Source organism: Nerophis ophidion, linkage group LG15, assembly GCF_033978795.1.
Source record: "Nerophis ophidion isolate RoL-2023_Sa linkage group LG15, RoL_Noph_v1.0, whole genome shotgun sequence".
Taxonomy (NCBI): domain Eukaryota; kingdom Metazoa; phylum Chordata; class Actinopteri; order Syngnathiformes; family Syngnathidae; genus Nerophis; species Nerophis ophidion.
In genome coordinates this window covers 8,647,518-8,669,512 of record NC_084625.1, presented here as the reverse complement: position 1 = coordinate 8,669,512, position 21,995 = coordinate 8,647,518, and the positions used below count along the sequence as shown (strand labels likewise).

Sequence of the window (21,995 nt, the reverse complement as noted above, 5' to 3'; positions counted from 1 at the left end):
TTTTTGAACTTGTTCACCCTCTGAAGCAGACTTGTCAAAAGTGTGGCCCCCGGGCGGGAATTTGTGGCTCACAGCTATTTTTTTTAACAGCCCTAAAAACATACTATTAAACCACATTAAAAAAAAGTTTAAAAAAAGAGCAAACAGGTGAAAAGTATTGAAAAAAACTTGCAAAGTTGACTCTAATGAGATGGCGACTTGTCCAGGGTGTAACCCGCCTTCAGCCCGATTGTAGCTGAGATAGGCACCAGCGCCCCCCGCGAACCCAAAGGGAATAAGCGGTAGGAAATGGATGGATGGAACACAAGGGCTCTTTATTTTCTTTAAAGCTGTCATTGCTCAAAAAATAATGAATCATAATCAATGTTATCAATTTTTGACGTATTCACTTTGAAATATTTTGGAGGGAAATATTGCATTTTTGTGTGTTTGCCTTGTACAGTAGAAAAAACAGTGTTATCCGACAAAAAGGGCATAAAACAAATAAAGATAAAAAATTTCATGCACTTATAATCGACGGACAGATCCGATGTTGATCTCGAGATTTAAGTTAAAAAAGATATTTATTTTATTTGACTTATTTGAAAAACTTTTGAGTTAGGATTTTTGGGATTCCCCAAAAATTGAGTAAGATGTTTTTTTTTTTTTCAAACTGTCAGTTTTTAAACAGTAATAAAGAAGCAAAATCAATCTTGTTACGAATTAATGACCTAGTTAGGGGAGGTGTTTAGGGCCAGTAGGAGGCCACGGGGAAGACCCAGGACACGTTGGGAAGACTATGTCTCCTGGCTGGCCTGGAAACGCCTCGGGATCCCGCAAAAGAGCTGGATGAAGTGGCTGGGGAGAGGACAGTCTGGACTTGCCTGCTTAGGCTGTTGCCCCCAAGACCCGACCTTGAATAAGCGGAAGAAGATGGATGGATGGACTTATTTAAGGATCAAATTACTCATCAAATATTCCACTTAAAAACATTTTGGGAGGGGAAAAATGTTGATTATTTGAGATAAAAGGAAGGGGGGGGGGGGGTGCACTTTTAAAAAAAAGGGTTCTGACATATTTATACAATATAACTATTACAATCTATAAATATACCTCATATATGTAAATATGTTTAGTATAAAAATTTAATGAGTTACTCATTTAAATGTTTATTTTATATATATTGGCCCTTCGATGAGGTAGCCACTTGTCCAGGGTGTACACCGCCTTCCGTCCGATTGTAGCTGAGATAGGCACCAACGCCCCCCACGACCCCAAAAGGAATAAGCGGTAGCAAAGGGATGGATGGATGTTTAGTATAATAATTTAATGAGTTACTCATTTAAATGTTTATTTTACATGTATATATATTGGCCCTGCGATGAGGTGGCCACTTGTCCAGGGTGTACCCCACCCTCCACCTGATTGTCGCTGAGATAGGCACAAACACCCCCTGCGACCCCAAAGGGAATAAGCAGTAGGAAATGGATGGATGGATGTATGTTATGTATAATAATTTAATGAGTTACTCATTTAAATGTTTATTATATATATATATATATATATATTGGCCCTGCGATGAGGTGGCGACTTGTCCAGGGTGTACCCCACCTTCTGCCCGATTGTAGCTGAGATAAGCACCAGCGCCACCCGCAACCCCAAAAGGAATAAGCGGTGGAAAATGAATGTATTTTATATTTATATAAACATCCATCCATCCATCTTCTTCCGCTTATCCAAGGTCGAGTCGCGGGGGGAACAGCCTAAGCAGGGAAACCCAGATTTCCCTCTCCCCAGCCATATATAAACATGTGTATGTATATATATATATATATATATATATATATATATATATATATATATATATATATATATATATATGTACACATATATATATATTATATATATATATATATATATATATATATATATATATATATATACATATATATATAATAAAATATGCATATAAATATATATTCCATCGATCCATTTTCTACCGCTTATTCCCTTTGTGGTCGCGAGGGCGCTATAGCCTATCTCAGCTACAATCGGGCGGAAGGCGGGGTAAACCCTGGACAAGTCGCCAATAAATATATATTATACAAATAAGTGGATCTAGAAGCCCATCCATCCATCCACCCATTTCCTACCGCTTGTCTTGTTCGGGGTCGCGGGGGGTGCTGGACCCTATCTCAGCTGGATTCGGGCGGAAGGCGGGGTACACCCTGGACAAGTCGCCACCTCATCGCAGGGCCAACACAGATAGACAGACAACATTCACACTCACATTCACACACTAGGGACCATTTAGTGGTAGTCAACCTATCCCCAGGTGCATGTCTTTGGAGATGGGAGGAAGCCGGAGTACCCGGAAGGAACCCACACAGTCACGGGGAGAACATGCAAAATCCACACAGAAAGATCCCGAGTGCAAGATGGAACCCAAGACCTTCGTATTGTGAGGCAGAAACACTAACTCTAGAGGCATTAACATTAAAAAAGTGACTTATTTTAAAAAATTTTAAGACTGATTCCCTGGGTTCAAACTTGAGGGGAGTCCTAAAGGTTAAAAAAATAATATTATCGTATTGGTTTCGAAAATGAAAAATATCAAAATGCTCCCCTGCTGTGATTTTTCAGTGCGTGGCCCTCGGTGTAAACGAGCTGTCCTCACCCTCAGCGGTTCTTGGCTCTCGTTGTGAATCTGGGCGGTGAGGGATCAGCGAGGGGTTGGCGGCCAGGTTGAAGTGAGCCCGAGGCGGCTGTAACGTGACACCGAGTTATTTTGACCTTTGAGGGTTATCATCGCCTGACTGCGCACAGGGTAGGACTGCACGACCTTTGACCCCGCACTTGCAAACACAGGGGGCCTATTTTATTTCCCCTTCGATTGTTTAAAAAGCATGAAAGAGTTTGGAGGTGAAAGGGCGCACATTCCCCGAACAGGAAGTCCCTTGAGAAAGCTGCGACCTGAAGCTGGTCTTGCAGGCTTGATGAACGCCTTTGAAGTCCGTCGCTCGGCCGCCGTGTTGACGGACGGCGACGGCACGATCCCATCCCGAGACCACCGTGAAACGTTTTTTAGCCGCCGTAACCATGACAACGCCCTCACTGATGAGGCGAATGGAGAAACATGCGACGTCCTGCTTCGGGAGTTCAGCGCCGTCCTTCGCCTGAAGCCCCTCCCCCCTCCTGAAGGAGGCGGGTCAGGATGTCCAGGAGGCGCCGATGGACGTCCCGGCCTTGTCCGCGGCCCACGCCGCCGGACTCGGAACATTCCTGCAGGGCCCGCTGAAGCTCCACCTGCTCCGAGCCCCCAGAGGCAAAGAACAATGTGGGAGAACTTTAGGCGGCAGAGAAGGCGTCAGACGCACACTGACCTGCAGGGGGAGCCCTGCTTTGGCGCCCAGCAGCGTGGGAGAGAACCACAGCCTGAAGATCTTCTCACAAATCACCTAAAGAAGAGAAGGAAGTCTTAGTAACACCCCGACTTCTTCTTCCTGTTTGGAGGTTTTGTTTTCATTGTTTTCATTCCACACGTCTGCCTTCATCACTTCAAGTTCACAAGAAAAGGTATGCAGTGTGCTTGGACTTGTAACTTTTAGGTCCGACCAATAACTTTTGTGCGTCTTACTCAGTGGTGTCCAAAGCAAAGTGCCATTATCTTGTAATGACCCACGGCACATTTTTAAAATACTATCAAGACAAAAACAAACATACAAAAGTGGAATTAAAAAAGCAAAAGGGGTGAAATGTAACAAGAAAAAAAATGCTAATTTGACTCCAATAACACAAAGCTATTTTTCTCCAAAAATAATAATGAATCAAAATCAATGTTATGAATTATTGACCAATTCAGGGTTCCGATTACTTCACAAAATTCCACTGTGAGACATTTTTGGGGGGGATATATTGTATATTTTGTGCGTTTGCCATAAAAAACTAAGTTTTCTTTGACAAAAAGGCCGTAAAAATAACAAAAAACAATGAAAAAATAATAAAAAGTACTAATCGAGGGATAGAGCCGTAGTAGATTGAGAACACGGGTGTCCAGACTTTTTCCACTGAAAAATTAAAAATAATATTGATATTTTTAATTTTCAAAACCAATAAAAGTTGGATTTTTTTTATGCATTTAGGCTCCCCTTAAGTTTGACCCTAAGAGGGTCTCCGGTCATAAAAGTATTAAAAATAAGTCATAAATATTTTTTTTATTCAACACTTAAATATCTAGATCAACTTAAGGTCTGTCGTAAATATACTGTTTGTTTTTTTACATGTTGTTTTGCCATTTTTGTCATAACCCTGTTTTCTATGGCATATATATATATATATATATATATATATATATATATACAGTATATATATATATATATATATATAATATATATATATATATACACACACACATAAATACATATACATATATACATACACATACACACATATATACATACATACATACATACATATATACAGGTATATATATATATATATATATATATATACACATATATATACATATATACATTTATATATATATACATATATATATTTATACACATACATACATACATACTTACATATATACATACATATAGCCATATATATATATATAAATATATATATATATATATATATATATATATACATATAACCATCCATCCATTCATCCATTTTCTACCGCTTATTCCCTTTTGGGGTCGCGGGGGGCGCTGGCGCCTATCTCAGCTACAATGGGGTGGAAGGCGGGGTACACCCTGGACAAGTCGCCACCTCATCGCAGGGCCAACACAGATAGACAGACAACATTCACACACTAGGGACCATTTAGTGTTGCCAATCAACCTATCCCCAGGTGCATGTCTTTGGAGGTGGGAGGAAGCCGGAGTACCCGGAGGGAACCCACGCATTCACGGGGAGGACATGCAAACTCCACACAGAAAGATCCTCAGCCTGGAATTGAACCCAGGACTGCAGGACCTTCGTATTGTGAGGCAGACGCACTAACCCCTCTGCCACCGTGAAGCCCTATATAGCCATATATACATAGCCATATATACACATATACATACATATGTATATATATATATATATATATATATATACATATATATATATATATATATATATATATATATATATATATATATATATATATATATATATATATATATATATATATATATATATACATACATATATATGGCCTCCGCATGTTTTGATTTTTCAGTATGCGGTCCTCAGTGGAAAAACTTTATAGACACCCCTGATCTGACTTTTCTACGCCTGAACCGCTGCACACAAAAGTGTGAAAATGAATCAAAACCTGCAACCCTACGTGCTTTCTTTGCGACAAACCCACCACACGGTGGCGCTGTTATTAAAAAAAAAGTCAGATTAACTTGAAATTTGTCACACGGCTCAATGCTGCTCAAGCTCAACATTTTAACTAACTCGTTAAGCATTTTCTAATGATTATCCAATGTATGCCAGCATGTCTTGCAAAGCCAGTAGGGGGCGCCACTAGTGTGGTGGACTAGACTGCGTGTGAATGAGGTGGTGCTACCTGCAGGTTGGAGTTGGAGCGATGGCGGCTGCAGCGTCTTTTCATCAGGTTGCACGAGGACGAGCAGTCGAAGAAGTTGCAGTCGTCGTCGCTGCTGCAGTTCTGGTCCAGAATGTCCTCCATCTTGGGCTCGAAGAAGGCCATGTCCACGTCGATGGCCACCACCTGCTCAACATTCAGAGCGTGAAGGTGCTGCCGAGAAAAAGTAACGATGGTAAGCAATGATGCCGGCCGCTGACAGTCAGGTCCTTCCTGATGGCGAAGTTCTCCGGTTTGACGTCACACAGGTGGACTCTGTGCGTGAAGTCGTTGTCAAAGTGCTGCACCATGTCCAGGAAGCTGAGAGCGATGCGGTGGACCTTCTGCCTGGCATTCCACGCCCCCGGGCTTCCGGACCCGACCACCTCCTCCAGAGAGAAGATGTTCTCGTCCCAGGCGTGGCCCGCGGACAGGTACTCCACGGCGTAAAAGTGCCCGCAGGAACCCAACACCTTGGCCACGTGTGTGCTGAGGTCCTGCAGGACTCTGGAGAAGGACCGGTGGCAAGCAGGTTCAAGCGAGACATGAAATAAATGGAAAGAAGCGTACTCACCTGAGAAAGGTGTATTCCTCCTGCTGCAGCAGAGACCACAAGGAGGCCAGCTCCGCTCTGGAGTAGGTCTTGTCTTTGGACCTGAGCCTGCCGTTCCACAGTTTGGACAAAGAACTAGCAACTCCCCCTTTGTCATGACCTTCTTCCTCTGGCAGACCCAGCCAGTTACGCACCTGACCCAGGGACAGAACACAGACTGGAGGGCAGCAACAGAACTCCATCACGATCAAGTACCGGGTCGTCAAACGTATCGACGCCAGCTTGATACCAACATGTTTCGGTTTTTTCAGTATCATCCGTCTTGAAAAAGAAAGGCTGCTGTCTTTAAACAATGATCCAGAGTTTTTGTCCCACTATTGTCTTAAATCCAGGGAGACTTTGAACGCTGGTCTTTCCCTAATATATCTAGGATGGCCATACCACCTTTGGTCCCTCAGTCCTTCTTTCTACATTAGATAGTCAGATTCTAGACTTCATTTAGACTCACAGTATTTACAAAGACCCTAATTGTAAAGAGAATTAGCACTGCAGAACTTTAGATTTGACTACTGGGCCAAAAACATTAGAATTCTTAAAGGCCTACTGTAATGACATTTTCTTATTTAAACGGGGATAGCAGGTCCATTCTTTGTGTCATACTTGATCATTTTGCGATATTGCCATATTTTTGCTGAAAGGATTTAGTAGAGAACATCGACGATAAAGTTTGCAACTTTTGGTCGCTAATAAAAAAGCCTTGCCTGTACCGGAAGTAGCAGACGACGTGCGCGTGACGTCACGGGTTGTAGGGCTCCTCACATTGTTTACAATCATAGCCAGCACCAGCTAGAGCTATTCGGACCGAGAAAGCAACAATTTCCCCATTAATTTGAGCGAGGATGAAAGATTCGTGGATGAGGAAATTTAGAGTGAAAGATTAGAAGAAAAAAATTTAAATAAAAAAAAAGGCGATTGCAGTGGGAGTGATTCAGATGTTTTTAGACACATTTACTAGGATAATTCTGGGAAATCCCTTATCTGCCTATTGTGTTGCTAGTGTTTTAGTGAGTTAAATAGTACCTTAAAGTCGGAGGGGTGTGGCCACGGGTGTGTTGACGCCAGAGTCTCTGAGGGAAGTCACGAAGCTGCAGCAGGACAAAAGCTCCGCTGATCTCCAGTAAGAGCCGACTTATTACCACAATTTTCTCACCGAAAACTGCCGGTTGACATGTAGTCGGGATCCATGTTCCCTTGACCGCTCTGATCCATAGTAAAGCTTCACCTCCGGGTATTTTAAACAAGGAAACACCGTGTGTTTGTGTGGCTAAAGGCTAAAAGCTTCCCACCTACATCTTTCTTCTTTGACGTCTCCATTATTAATTGAAAAAATTGCAAAAGATTCAGCAACACAGATGTCCAGAACACTGTTTAATTACGTAATTAAAGCAGACTACTTGTAGCTTGGATCGGGCTGGAAAATAATGTCCGCTACAACCCGAGACGTCAAACGCATGCGTCATCATACGAGTCGTCATACCGCGACGTTTTCAACACAAAGACTTCGCGGGAAATTTAAAATTGCAATTTAGTAAACTAAAAAGGCCGTATTGGCATGTGTTGCAATGTTAATATTTCATCATTGATATATAAACTATCAGACTGCGTGGTCGATAGTAGTGGCTTTCAGTAGGCCTTTAAATATTGGCTGCAATTAGAAACATATGTGGTTAGTCATGGAGGCACCAGGGCGTGCCTTATTTGGAGTTTGTTGGCATGTTCCTGTGTTGGATGATTTAGTTCCGGGCTAGCACTCTTATTTTGGGTTCTCTTCCTGTTTTAGTTTGTCCTTCCTGAAGCGACTTGACTCCTGCCTCAGAGCGCTGTTTGGTCCTGCTGTGTTGAGTTAGTAATCAACAGGCTATTTAAGCCAGACTCGCGGTTTAGTCAGCGCTCGGGAATTGGCTTCTGTGGCACGATGTTTGTTCTTCTCACGCCTCACTGTAAGTGTAGCCTTGTTCTGAGCTTCCGTAGAGTCTTTTTGTGCGCTCCTAACCGCACACCTGTTCTGTTTTACGTGCACATCCCTGCACGAGAGTGTTTGTGAAGAGTTTGACAACTGGTGATAATGAATATTCTTTAAAGGGGAACATTATCACAATTTCAAAAGGGTTAAAAACAATAAAAATCAGTTCCCAGTGGCTTGTTGTATTTTTTGAAGTTTTTTTTTTAATTTTACCGGTCCCGGAATATCCCTAAATAAAGCTTTAAAGTGCCTTATTTTCACTATCTTCGAAACCACTATCCATTTCCCTGTGACGTCATACAGGGCTGCCAATACAAACAACATGGCGCTTACCACAGCAAGATATAGCGACATTAGCTCGGATTCAGACTCGGATTTCAGCGGCTTAAGCGATTCAACAGATTACGCATGTATTGAAACAGATGGTCGGAGTATGGAGGCAGATAGCGAAAACGAAATTGAAGAAGAAATTGAAGCTATTGAGCGTATACCTAATGAGGTGGCCCATAGCATGGCTGCCTTATTAGCATCGCCGGTAAAATGTGCGGACCAAACGATCAGGACTTTCGCATCTTGTGACACTGGAGCAACTTAAATCCGTCGATTGGTAAGTGTTTGTTTCGCATTAAATGTGGGTATCTAGTTTCAAATTTACATACAGCTAGCGTAACTAGCACGTTAGCATCGATTAGCGTAGCATGTTAGCATCAATTAGCTGGCAGTCATGCCGTGACCAAATATGTCTGATTAGCACATAAGTCAACAACATCAACAAAACTCACCTTTGTTATTTTGTTGACTTTATCGTTGCAAATGCATCTGCAGGTTATCCATACATCTCTGTGCCATGTCTGTCTTAGCATCGCCGGTCAAATGTGAAGACACTCTGGTACATTCAATGGGGGTCTGGCGGCAGATTTCTTGCCAGTGGTGCAACTTGAATCCCTCCCTGTTAGTGTTGTTACACCCTCCGACAACACACCGATGAGGCATGATGTCTCCAAGGTTCCAAAAAATAGTCGAAAAAACGGAAAATAACAGAGCTGAGACCCGGTGTTTGTAATGTGAAAATGAATAAGGCGGGTGTGTTACCTCGGCGACGTCACGTTCTGACGTCATCGCTAAAAGACCGATAAACAGAAAGGCATTTAATTTGCCAAAATTCACCCATTTAGAGTTCGGAAATCGGTTAAAAAATTACATGGTCTTTTTTCTGCACCATCAAGGTATATATTGACGCTTGCATAGGTTTGGTGATAATGTTCCCCTTTAACCTGCAAGCTGCATTTGTGCGTTCCATTTGCAATCTCAAAATCACGACAACTACCGCCAACATGCGGCCCCGCAAACGGGACGCAAACTCAACTACACCGGTTTCTCTTAGGGCTTTGGTTTACTCTCTTTCACTCATCAACTTTTTCTTTCACGAAACATCCATCCATCTTTTCACGCTTATCTAAGGTCGGGTCGTGGGGGCAGCAGCCTAAGTAAGGAAGCCCAAACTTCCCTCTCCCCAGCCACTTCGTCCAGCTCCTCCCGGGGGTCCCGAGGCAGTCCCAGGCCAGCCGGTGACATAGTCTTCCCAACGTGTCCTGGGTCTTCCCCCTTCCTACCGGTCGAACGTGCCCTAAACACCTCCCTAGGGAGGCGTTCGGGTGGCATCCTGACCAGAGGCCCGAACCACCTCATCTGGCTCCTCTCCATGTGGAGGATCAGCAGCTTCAACCCAAAGCTCATGGCCATAGGTGAGGATGGGAACATAGATCGACGGGTAAATTTGAGAGCTCTGAAGACACCGCATCGATCCGCCTGTCGATCTCATGATCCACTCTTCCCTCAGTCGTGGACAAGACTCCGAGGTACTTGAACTCCTTCACATGTGGCACGATCTCTTCCCCAACCCGAAACATTCAATTTCGATTCGCTTTAAGTGCTATCTGGGTTTCACAGCAGGGGTCACCAACGCGGTGCCCGTGGGCACCAGGTAGCCCGTAAGGACCAGATGAGTCGCCCGCTGGCCTGTTCTAAAAATAGCTCAAATAGCAGCACTTACCAGTGAGCTGCCTCTATCTTTCTAATTTTATTTATTTACTAGCAAGCTGGTCTCGCTTTGCTCGACATTTTTAATTCTAAGAGAGACAAAACTCAAATAGAATTTGAGAATCCAAGAAAATGTTTTAAAGACTTGGTCTTCACTTGTTTAAATAAATGATAAATGATAAATGGGTTGTACTTGTATAGCGCTTTTCTACCTTCAAGGTACTCAAAGCGCTTTGACACTACTTCCACATTTACCCATTCACACATACATTCACACACTGATGGAGGGAGCTGCCATGCAAGGTGCCAACCAGCACCCATCAGGAGCAAGGGTGAAGTGTCTTGCTCAGGACACAACGGACGTGACGAGGTTGGTTCTAGGTGGGATTTGAACCAGTGACCCTCGGGTTGCGCACGGCCACTCTCCCCACTGCGCCAAAGTAAACAAATAATTTCATTTATTTGTTTACTTTGCTTCTTATAACTTTCAGAAATACAATTTTAGAGAAAAAATACAACCTTAAAAATAATTTGGATTTTTAAACACATATACCTTTTAAATTCCTTCCTCTTCTTTCCTGACAATTTAAATCCATGTTCAAGTAAAAAAATTTTTTTTTTTTTATCAAAAAGAATAATAAATACATTTTAATTTAATTCTTCATTTTAGCTTCTGTTTTTTTGACGAAGAATGTTTGTGAAATATTTCTTCAAACTTTTTATGATTAAAATTCCCCAAAAATTATTCTGGCAAATCTCGAAAATCTTTAGAATCAAATTGAAATCTTGTTACAAAGTCTTTTGAATTTCTTTTAAAATTTTAGTTCTGGAAAATCTAGAAGAAATAATGATTTGTCTTTGTTAGAAATATAGCTTGGTCCAATTTGTTTTATATTCTAACAAAGTGCAGATTGGATTTCAACCTATTTAAAACATGTCATCAAAAATAGATATTTATTGTGAGAAATCATTAAGATGATCAGTGTTTCCACAAATATTAATATCATTAATTATTAATAACATAGAGTTAAAGGTAAATTGAGCAAATTGGCTATTTCTGAATTGGCTATTTCTGGCAATTTATTTAAGTGTATCAAACTGGTAGCCCTTAATATTAATCAGTACCCAAGAAGTAGCTCTTGGTTTCAAAAACGTTGGTGACTCCTGGTTTACAAACTATTTCCAGTCTTGCACCCATCACTGCTAATCATGCTACTCTTACAGATAGTGACTTTTTAAGGGGGTCAAGTCTGTGGATCAACAACCTTAAAAATTCATACATTGACAACCCTTGTCACTTTTTTCAGCAACTTTGTAATAATACATTTTTACTCTCTCAGCAACATTTCTTTAGCTATCTACAGATCCGCAGTTTTGTTTGCAAAACTCTCCTTAGGTTCCCAAACTAACCAACTGACAGTTTTAACTGTGTTTTTGACACCACGTCCGACTTTGAAAGGCTCAATTACACGTATCTATAACCACATTTTTCTTTCGCACCCTGAGTCTTTGACTCCGGTGAAGTCACGTTGGGAGGGAGATTTGGGTATGAGTCTGTTTGAGGATAGTTGGACAGAGATCTTAAGTAGAGTTCATAAGTCTTGCATTAGTGCAAGACAAAAATCAACGCAAGCTAACACATTGCACTTATTATACCAAGGTCCGAATAGCGAAGATATATGATGACGTGATCGGTGTCAACAAGCTCCAGCTAATTTAATATGTATGTTTTGGTTCTGCCCATCCCTGGGCAGCTTTTGGACGAATATTTTTAACACTTTGTCTGTGGCCACTGGTGAAAGGATTAAAGGCCTACTGAAAGCCACTACTACCGACCACGCAGTCTGATAGTTTATATATCAATGATGAAATATTAACATTGCAACACATGCCAATACGGCCTTTTTAGTTTACTAAATTACAATTTGTACTTATTCCAGGTGGAATAAGTATCGAGATTTGTGGGAACTCACTGGTATCGGTATGGACTATTGGAATTCTGGTATCGTGACAACCCAAGGTCAGAATCAGTAAACCGAACATGAAGCTTTGTACTTGTCTTCATGTTCTTGTCCACTTACCTCCAGAGTCGCATAGAGAACCACGTCAAGAGGCGACAGGTCCTCTGCCGGGTCTTGCTGTGAGGAGACGGTACTAGTTCAGTTTGCAAGTTCCGCTCAGAACCCAAGCAGACCACTTTTCAGTACCTGGTAGTCCAGTACCCCCATAGGCTCATAGGAGGAGAAGTTATCCAGTTTGGACTTGAGGATGACGGGCTGTCCTCTCCAGTGGACCTCCATCACCTTCTTGCCGCTCTCGTAGTAGAGACAGCGCTTGTACTCCACCAGGCCGCGGACGCACAGGTCCGTGCACATGTCGCCCGCTGCCGAGCCTTGGCTGAAGTCGGAACACTGGGCGGAGGGATAGGGCGTCACAACATCACAGCCGCTCTGGGTGAAACGCATACTTGCCAACCCTCCCGGATTTTCCGGGAGACTACCGAAATTCAGCGCCTCTCCCGAAAACCTCCCGGGACATATTTTCTCCTGAAAATCTCCCGAAATTCAGACGGAGCTGGAGGCCACGCACTCTCCAGCTCCATACGGACCTGAGTGAGGAAAGCCTGTTTTCACGTCTGCTTTCCCACAATATTAACAGTGTGTCTAACCAATGACGTTATAACTGTAGAATGATTGAGGGCGAATTCTTGGTTTCTTATGTGAATTATAGTGCATCTGCCTCACAATACGAAGGTCCTGCAGTCCTGGGTTCAAATCCAGGCTCGGGATCTTTCTGTGTGGAGTTTGCATGTTCTCCCCGTGAATGCGTGGGTTCCCTCCGGGTACGCCGGCTTCCTCCCACTTCCAAAGACATGCACCTGGGGATAGGTTGATTGGCAACACTAAATTGGCCCTAGTGTGTGAATGTGAGTGTGAATGTTGTCTGTCTATCTGTGTTGGCCCTGCAATGAGGTGGCGACTTGTCCAGGGTGTACCCCGCCTTCCGCCCGATTGTAGCTGAGATAGGCGCCAGCGCCCCCCGCGACCCCAAAAGGGAATAAGCGGTAGAAAATGGATGGATGGATGGATAGCGCTTTTTCTCTAGTGACTCAAAGCGCTTTACATAGTGAAACCCAATATCTAAGTTACATTCAAACCAGTGTGGGTGCACTGGGAGCAGGTGGGTAAAGTGTCTTGCCCAAGGACACAACAGCAGTGACTAGGTTGGCAGAAGCGGGAATTGAACCTGCAACCCTCAAGTTGCTAGCATGGCCACTCTACCAACCGAGCTAAACCGCAGTTAGGCAGTTTTTCAGTTTGGCTCTTCAGAATTCACACGAAATGTCTACCAAAGTTGCATTTTCTAGTTCTTTCTATAAATCGTACTGGTTTTGAAGGTGAAAACTACCAAAACGGCCCCGCATATTTTGATTTGATGTCCGTTTTTTTTTTATTATTTAACCCCAGCCTGAGCGGCTTCAAGACGGACGAGTTCCGCTGCACGACTTTCTAGCATATGTACAGTATAATGGATTAAAAAACAAATGTTTAAAATAACAATACGGCCTCCGAATCCTTTGATCTTTCAGGATGGAAAAAAGTTTGGACCCTTGGTTTGACAGATTACATGTTAGCTTAGCATGACAGCGCTCTCCTTGTGACTTGACGCTGGTGAATGGAGTTCAAAGGTCAAGTACAGCAATGGATCAACACAAGAGAACAATGATGACGTGGGCTGAAAGGATTGCATTCACACACACACACACACACACACACACACACACACACACACACACACACACACACACACACACACACACACACACACACACACACACGTTAGTGTCAGAGGACCAGTTCACCCCACCCTCCATCTAAAACGCCAAAACACCCTATTTTCACTCTAAATCCAATCGTTTTATTATGTTCTATTGACAGTTTTTAAACTTAATGGTCCCTTATTCATGAAAAAGGACATTTTAATAATGTACTTGTCATAATTAGGGATACACACACGCAGACACACACACACACAAACACACACACATTAGTGTTCACCCCACCCTCCATCTAAAACGCCAACACACCCTATTTTCACTCTAAATCCAATCGTTTTATTATGTTCTATTGACAGTTTTTAAACTTAATGGTCCCCAATTCATGAAAAAGGACATTTTAATAATGTACTTGTCATAATTAGGGATGCACGGATGATAGATTTTGACAGTACGATTATAGTGTGAGTAATAATCACGGTTTCGTGACAATCTTAGCGTTAATTTCACAGCAAAAAATGTATACAAGACATTCCTTAGATATTTTGATGTGTTAAATTAAAATTAAAGTACCAATGATCGTCACAGACACAGACTCGGTGTGGTGGAATTTGTCCTCTGCATTTGACCCTTCCCCTTCTTCACCCCCTGGGAGGTGAAGGGAGCAGTGGGCCTTTTTGTAGTCTTTGGTACGACTCGGCCAGGGTTTGAACACTGCTCTACAAATGCATTAATTGGTGCATTATGTAATAATCCCAGCTTTTTTTGTTTAGTTTATTATTTCTTGTACATTCTTGCCAGCTCCCCTGACCTGAACCCTGGAGAGAATTTGTGGGGTATTGTGAAGAAGAAGCTGAAAGACACCAGACTCAATAATGCAAATGAGCTAAAGGCCGCTATTGAAGCATCCTGGGCATCCATAACACCTCAGCAATGCCACAGGCCGATTGCCTCCATGCCACGCTGCATTGATGCGGTAATCCATGTGAAAGGATTCCTAACCAAGTACTTAGTGCATTAATTGACATTTTCAAATGTATGATTTTGTTTTGCTGTTATAAATCTTTTTTTTTTTTTTTTACTTGATCTGAGGAAATATTCTCATTTTTTGAGATAGGATTTTTGAGTTTTCTTAAACTGTATGCCAGGGGTCGGGAACCTTTTTGGCTGAGAGAGCCATTCAAGCCAAATACTTTAAAAAGTATTTCCATGAGAGCCATATAATATGTTTTTTAGGACTGAATACAACTAAATGCGTGCATTTTTAAGTAATACCAAGATTTTTAGAGTATAATAAGTCTCTTATTCATTTTAATAACATTATCTTTCTGAAGCTAACCAACAATAAATAAAATACTTCTTACCATTAATGCGACTTCTTGAACAGGTGCGGTAGCAACTGGATGGATGGATTAAAATGCATGAGAATGTTTTATATTTTGAACGTTATTTTTGACACTGTGATTACCAGCGGAATTATTCATTACTTATCGTGTTAAGCAATGTCAGCTAAGATTTATCTGAGAGCCAGCCAGGGGCAGTCATCAGAAGAGCCACATCTGGCTCTAGAGCCATAGGTTCCCTACCCCTGCTGTATGCCATAATCAGCAATATTAAAATAATAAAAGGCTTGCAAAATTTCAATTGATGTGTAGTGCATCCAGAATGTATGACATTTCCATGTTTTTTGTTTCATTACAGAAAATAAGGACTTTATCACAATATTCTCATTTTCTGTGACAGTTTTGTATATATATATATATATATATATATATATATATACATATATATATATATATATATATATATATATATATATATATATATATATATACAAATATACAGAGTCGGAAAACTGGCGTGCACAAGCGATCCCTCAGAAAGCTGGCGTGCACATCACTTGTGCACGCCAGCTTTCCGAGACTCTTATTTTGTTAACGCAGGCAGCATAAGCAGGGCTTTTATTGTGAAGATAGGAAATGTGCAGTCGGCCTTTAGAGTTTTGACGGAAGGGACGGCGCGAAAGTCTGTTGAAATAAAAAGTGTTTCTCGCCTTCCTCTCTGTCATTTTTGCATAATAATGAACTGGCAGCAACCAGCGTCATCTCACAAGACCCTCGGGTGCCGTGAATGTCAATCAAGCAAGCTACGGAATTTGTCGCCAATGTTTTTCTTGTAAAGTGTATGGAAGCTGGATGAATTAGATGCCAAAAACCAACAACTTTCATGTGGTATTGTACAGAAAGGACAACTTTTTTTCTCCTCCATTTGAAAATGTGGGCGTTATCATCATTACTGTCTGATTCCAATCAATGCAAGTCATCAGAATCAGGTAATACACCAACTTATATTCTTGTCTTCGTGAAAGAAAGACATCTATATGTGTTACACATGCTTGTATTATCATTAAACACATTTAACTTGTTTTCAAAAATGTCTCTTTCATAAATAAATAAATATAAATGATATATATAAATGAGGTAGATCCCCTCGAGTTGGTCAATTGAAAAGTAGCTCGCCTGCAGAAAAAGTCTGGGCACCCCTGCACTAGGGCCAATTTAGTGTTGGCAATCAACCTATCCCCAGGTGCATGTCTTTGGAAGTGGGAGGAAGCCGGAGTACCCGGAGGGAACCCACGCATTCACGGGGAGAACATGCAAACTCCACACAGAAAGATCACGAGCCTGGATTTGAAATACATACACACACACAAACACACACACACACACAAACACACACACACACACACACACACACACACACACACAGTCGTGGTCAAAAGTTTAGGGACGGCGTGGCGCAGTGGGAGAGTGGCCGTGCGCAACCTGAGGGTCACTGGTTCAAATCCCACCTAGAACCAACCTCGGCACGTCCGTTGTGTCCTGAGCAAGACACTTCACCCTTGCTCCTGATGGGTGCTGGTTGGCGCCTTGCATGGCAGCTCCCTCCATCAGTGTGTGAATGTGTGTGTGAATGGGTAAATGTGGAAGTAGTGTCAAAGCGCTTTGAGTACCTTGAAGGTAGAAAAGCGCTATACAAGTACAACCCATTTAAATGTACTTCTGAAGGACATAATGTCATGGCTGTCTTGAGTTTCCGATAATTTCTACAACTCTTATTTTTTTGTGATCGAGTGATTGGAGCACATACTTGTTTGTCATAAAAAACATTCATGAAGTTTGGTTCTTTTATGAATTTATTATGGGTGTACTGAAAATGTGACCTACATATACACTGTATATATATATATATAAATATAGATATATATAAATATATATATAGTTACTTTATGTGCAGTCTGCATTCGGCCACCACCCCATTATTTTAATCCAATGCGACCCCCGGGTCACAAAATTTGGACCGTTTTTCAGTAATACACCGTACAGCAGGGGTCGGGAACCTTTTTGGCTGAGAGACCCATGAAAGCCAAATATTTTAAAAATGTATTTACGTGAGAGCCATATTATATTTTGGTAATACTTTGATATAGGGAACATATTCACCATTAATCAGTTGCTTGTTAACATGCAATTTTGTAACATATTGGCTCTTAATTAGTCATTTTTAAGTACTTATTAATGCCTTTTTCTGCATGGCCTTATTTTACAAGCAGTAAGCCATTAACTAAGAGTCTTCCCTCAATTACCTCAGAATTATTGCTTATTAGTAACCCTAACCCTTATATGGTCCCCTAGTGTCCAAATAACTCTTAATTAAGTCTTTGTTACTTAGAATATGTTCCCCACACTAAAGTGTTACCAATATTTTTTAACACTGAATACAACTAAATGTGTGCATTTTTAAGTTGGACTAACAATTTTAGAGTATAATAAGTCTCTTATTCTTTTTAACAACTTTGTTATTCTGAAGCTATACCAACAATAAATAAAATACTTCTTACCATAAATGCGACTTCTTGGATTGATGGAATAAAATGCATTAGAATGTTTTTCATTTTGAACGTTATTTTTAACCCTGTGATTACCAGCGGAATCATTAATTACTTATCGTGTTAAGCAATGTCAGTTAAGATTTACCTGAGAGCCAGATGCAGTCATCAAAAGAGCCACATATGGCTCTAGAGTCGCAGGTTCCCTACCCCTGCCGTACAGTAATACACCATACGGTAATACAGCGTACAAACAACAACAACCATAGGTTTTACGGTTTAAAAAACTGGCAGATCAGTCACCAGAATTTTACCGTAAAACACAGTGGTACCATTTTGCCATTTACATGAATATGCGAATAACCGTCAATTTTACGATACAATTCTGGCGACTTAGCTGCCAGTCTATTGTTTTTTGTTTTTTTACGGAGTACGTACAAAAATCTAATGAACAAACGCATCGGCAATGTGGTAAAAAAATTAGGGGGAATCCTTATAATGTGTATCGGCTGGGGACATCTCTGCGCTGCTGGTCCGCCTCCGCTTGGGATGGTTTCCTGCTGGCGCCGCTGTGAACGGGACTCTCGCTGCTGTGTCTTGGATCCTCTTTGGACTGGACTCTCGCGACTGTGTTGGATCCATTGTGGATTGAACTTTCACAGTATCATGTTAGACCCGCTCGACATCCATTGCTTTCCTCCTCTCCAAGGTTCTCATAGTCATCATTGTCACCGACGTCCCACTGGGTCATTATTGTCACCAATGTCCCACTGGGTGTGAGTTTTCCTTGCCCTTATGTGGGCCTACCGAGGATGTCGTGGTGGTCTGTGCAGCCCTTTGAGACACTAGTGATTTAGGGCTATATAAGTAAACATTGATTGATTGATTGATTGAAATGAGAATTAATTTATTACTCAATGTTACACATGACCCTTTGAGGGCAGTCGTAACTGCAATGTGGCCCTCAGTGAAAACCAGTTTGACACCCCAGTTATATGTGGAAGACAAATGTTTCCAAAGAACTCCCTGGTGGTCCTGATGGTGTCTACGGCCTGTTGTAGATCAGCACTATGGCGCTGACGAGGGACAGAGACCAGCACATGCATCAAGATGGAGGTCATTAAAGGCAGACTGGTCCATAAATAGTCTGGAATGTCGTGCAGGGACGAAGTTCCCAACTCAGCTGCGATTAGACCATAAATAGACCTTATATAGAACCTGAATAGACCTTAGTTACAGGACATGAGATGCCGTTAGAAGAACCTCGGGTCTGGTGACTTTGGTGATGGACAGTTTTGAACATCCGTGAAGATGAGCAAGATGAAACGGAAGCGGTTTAAGTCGAGACACGCTTGAGTGGAGGTTTTGTTGACTTTGGATCACTGTGCTTAATCCCCGTGTTTATTCAGGATTTCATCTGCTTCTACTTTGAATTAAGGCGACGTTTGAAAAGATCAAGGTAAGGAAAGCCAACATTTACCCATAATGCATTAGTGCGGACTAATTCGGATGGACAGGTTGGTCACATCATCAACATGTACTCACCAGCCGCTGCAGGATCTTCTTGCTCCTGTCGTCTGTGCAGAAGTCGGACAAGACTCTCCTGTGGACCAGAACTACGCCATTGAGGAGCAGCCAAGACCCGAACCAGAACAGAAGGAAGACCAGCGTACCTCGGCGAGACCACAACCTGAGGCCCAACCAGCGTAGGAAGTAAACCCCGGCGGCCATGACAGCTGTGACCGGGCCCACCGTCCTCAGACGTGGGTCCAAAAGTCAAGAAGCGTCTAAGAAGTTGAGTAAATCCTGGTTAACATGTCCCCCATGACGGTTTGCACTCTTCAGTACAAGATCTCCAACTGGAAGCAGCTGGCGCCGTAACAGGTCCAACAACAGAAGGCGATTGATGCGCGGACATCTGGACTTATTGGACGTCCTCCAGAACGACAACCAAAACCATCCCCAGCTGGCCGTGCTCTCTGGGAAAAAGAAATCAAATACTGACAATTGGAATGTCCTTTGTGAAAACAAGGCGGACTTAGTTTTCTGGACAAAACCCAAATTCTTCAGAACTTGTCACACGAGACAAGACCGTTGTCATTCACTAGCAGCTTTTACGTCTTCAGATCCAACAGAACTGATCTCTCTGATGTCCAAGACAAATACTCCAGAGATGATTCAAGACTTCTGAGGTTTATAGTTCTGCTGCACATATTTGTTTTAACCGTCCAACAACCCGACACGGTTTCCTTCAGCTTACTACTTTGTGGTCAGGTTTCAGTCCAAAAAGCTGACTGAGGTTCTGGTGCTAGAGCCCGTCACAGAGATCTCGGGCCCACTTGATGAAGTGGGACGCCCGAGGGAGAGACAAATGAGAACCAGGAGGTGTTCTGTTTGGCTCTTACTTGTGTAGCCCCGCAACTTGAGACTGCTCCGATGCGGTTTTGCTTCATGGATCAGAGGTGACCCATGAAGGGTTCTAAGTGTGACTAGATTGAGGTGACTTGTAGGTACGCCTCATTCTTCCACCATCACGCTAACCATTTCCTTCACAAAGTTCTGTTCAGTCCAAGAGTTTGTCTTCTCGGGTTCATCAAGTCAAAGCAGGAGAAGAAAAAGTGTCTTCTTCGAGATCCAAAAGGTGAGCTGCTCTGTCTGCAGAGCTTCTGATCCAAGGCAGCGTTCTGGATCAGCGTGCAGGTCCTGAGGAACCGCTTGGCATTCTTCAAAGTGTCCCAAACACTTTAGACCATGGGCTGCTTCTGTCGGTCTTCTTGTCAGGACAGGTCTGCATCGGTTTGCAGCTCTGAAGATGCACCAGGAGGTCGGCGGTGACTTAAACCCTCATTGTGGACTGCCAGGCCTCCTTGGACCACTGCGGACGGAATTTCTTTCCCTCCCCGCCTGCTCCTACTGTGTGTGAATGTGTGTGTGTGTGTGTGTGTGTGTGCACGCTCAGACATGTCAGCACAGCCTTCCTGCAGTCTTTGCTGCTGCTCTGTGACGCCCCCACATGGCGGCTGGAGGGTTAACACTCACTAAACAAGTGTGGATATGTGTGTGTGGCCGTGGTCTTGGTGGGAGGAACATCACCCCCCCCCTCCCATGATAACATATGCTACTGTACCTCTCTCTTTTAGCCCCTCCTCCTCCGTTACCACGGCAGCACATCCCCTTCAGCCACATTAAAGGCCCCCACCCCTTACTTCCGTGGCGTACATTGGAAAGCTGCCAATAAAAATCCGGTTAACAACTCCTGCTTGTTCATTAATTCCTACAGTCATAAATAAGGGGAGAGGCCTTTTCAGTTTCCCGCCTTGAGGGGTGTTAAAAGGACATTTATTGACGCCCCCAAAGTCCAAAAACAGAAATTAAAGCAACACGCTAACTCAAAGACAAACAGTTGCTGGGTGCCAACCATGCTCTGACCACAACACAACAACACTGGCGCCACCAAATGAATGTAAACACCAGAGGAGCTGCCATCTGGTGGTGCGATCGTGGTACTACAGGCGGCCCTCACTTTATTTCAGGGGTCTCAAACTCAATTTACCTGGGGGGCACTGGATGCAGAGTCTGGGTGAGGCTGGGCCGCAAAAATAGATTTCTAAAAAAAAAAAATGTTGCATACTCCTCAGCATGTCTAGTTGTATGACGTTTCAAATTGTATCACTTAGACCAATTGTATCAAATAAGACACGTCGGGGTGCCCTTGTGCTCTACAAAGAAATACTGCATCTCTCGCTTTTCCTGGAATTGTCTTTGCTCTTCACTAACCTTTCCCTTCACTGCAGGCTTTGAAAAAGACATGTTTGGGGTTGTGGAATATATTTGTATTTAGCCCACGCACGGAGAATAATGTTATTTCCGCAATGTGTGTCGTTCCACTTTTCCTCCCTACAGAAACGCGGCGGTCTGTGGATTGTAGCCGGGAAAGTACCGGGATAGCGAGCGCAAAAAAGTGACGGCTCCAGTTGTGTTATCCGGCGTCATAAAGAAATATAAGTAGTGTTCATCGTGTGAGGCAATGCCAACTAAACAATAAAAAAAAACAAAAAGCGGTTTGAATTGGTCCAGGTTATCAAGGACTGTTATTACTGACGGACAGGTGTCGCCGTGTGACTGCAGCCAAGCGCGTAACAAAAC

At 42.7% G+C, this 21,995-nt stretch overlaps 1 protein-coding gene and 1 long non-coding RNA gene across 4 annotated transcripts in view; one reads left to right on the top strand and one right to left on the bottom strand.

Moving 5' to 3' along the window:
• Window positions 1-2,597: 2,597 nt before the first annotated feature.
• Window positions 2,598-21,995, bottom strand: part of LOC133569219 (divergent protein kinase domain 1C-like) — a 29,063-nt gene continuing 9,665 nt past the window's right edge. The window contains exons 1-8 of one of the 3 annotated variants that reach the window (XM_061921448.1): window positions 19,395-20,841; window positions 12,393-12,596; window positions 12,267-12,323; window positions 6,144-6,316; window positions 5,791-6,076; window positions 5,552-5,716; window positions 3,363-3,437; window positions 2,598-3,285 (exon numbers count right to left, since the gene is read on the bottom strand). In XM_061921448.1, the coding sequence (XP_061777432.1) occupies window positions 3,139-3,285; window positions 3,363-3,437; window positions 5,552-5,716; window positions 5,791-6,076; window positions 6,144-6,316; window positions 12,267-12,323; window positions 12,393-12,596; window positions 19,395-19,580 (1,293 nt within the window). In that variant the 5' untranslated portion in view covers window positions 19,581-20,841 and the 3' untranslated portion in view covers window positions 2,598-3,138. Of the gene's footprint in view, window positions 3,438-5,551; window positions 5,717-5,790; window positions 6,077-6,143; window positions 6,317-12,266; window positions 12,324-12,392; window positions 12,597-19,394; window positions 20,845-21,995 lie in introns of those variants that run through there. The other 2 variants (XM_061921447.1, XM_061921449.1) reach the window with 2 other exon arrangements.
• On the top strand, window positions 19,019-20,554 carry LOC133569220 (uncharacterized). Its single transcript, XR_009809773.1, has 2 exons — window positions 19,019-19,308; window positions 19,398-20,554. It is a non-coding gene; the product is annotated as an uncharacterized LOC133569220 (long non-coding RNA).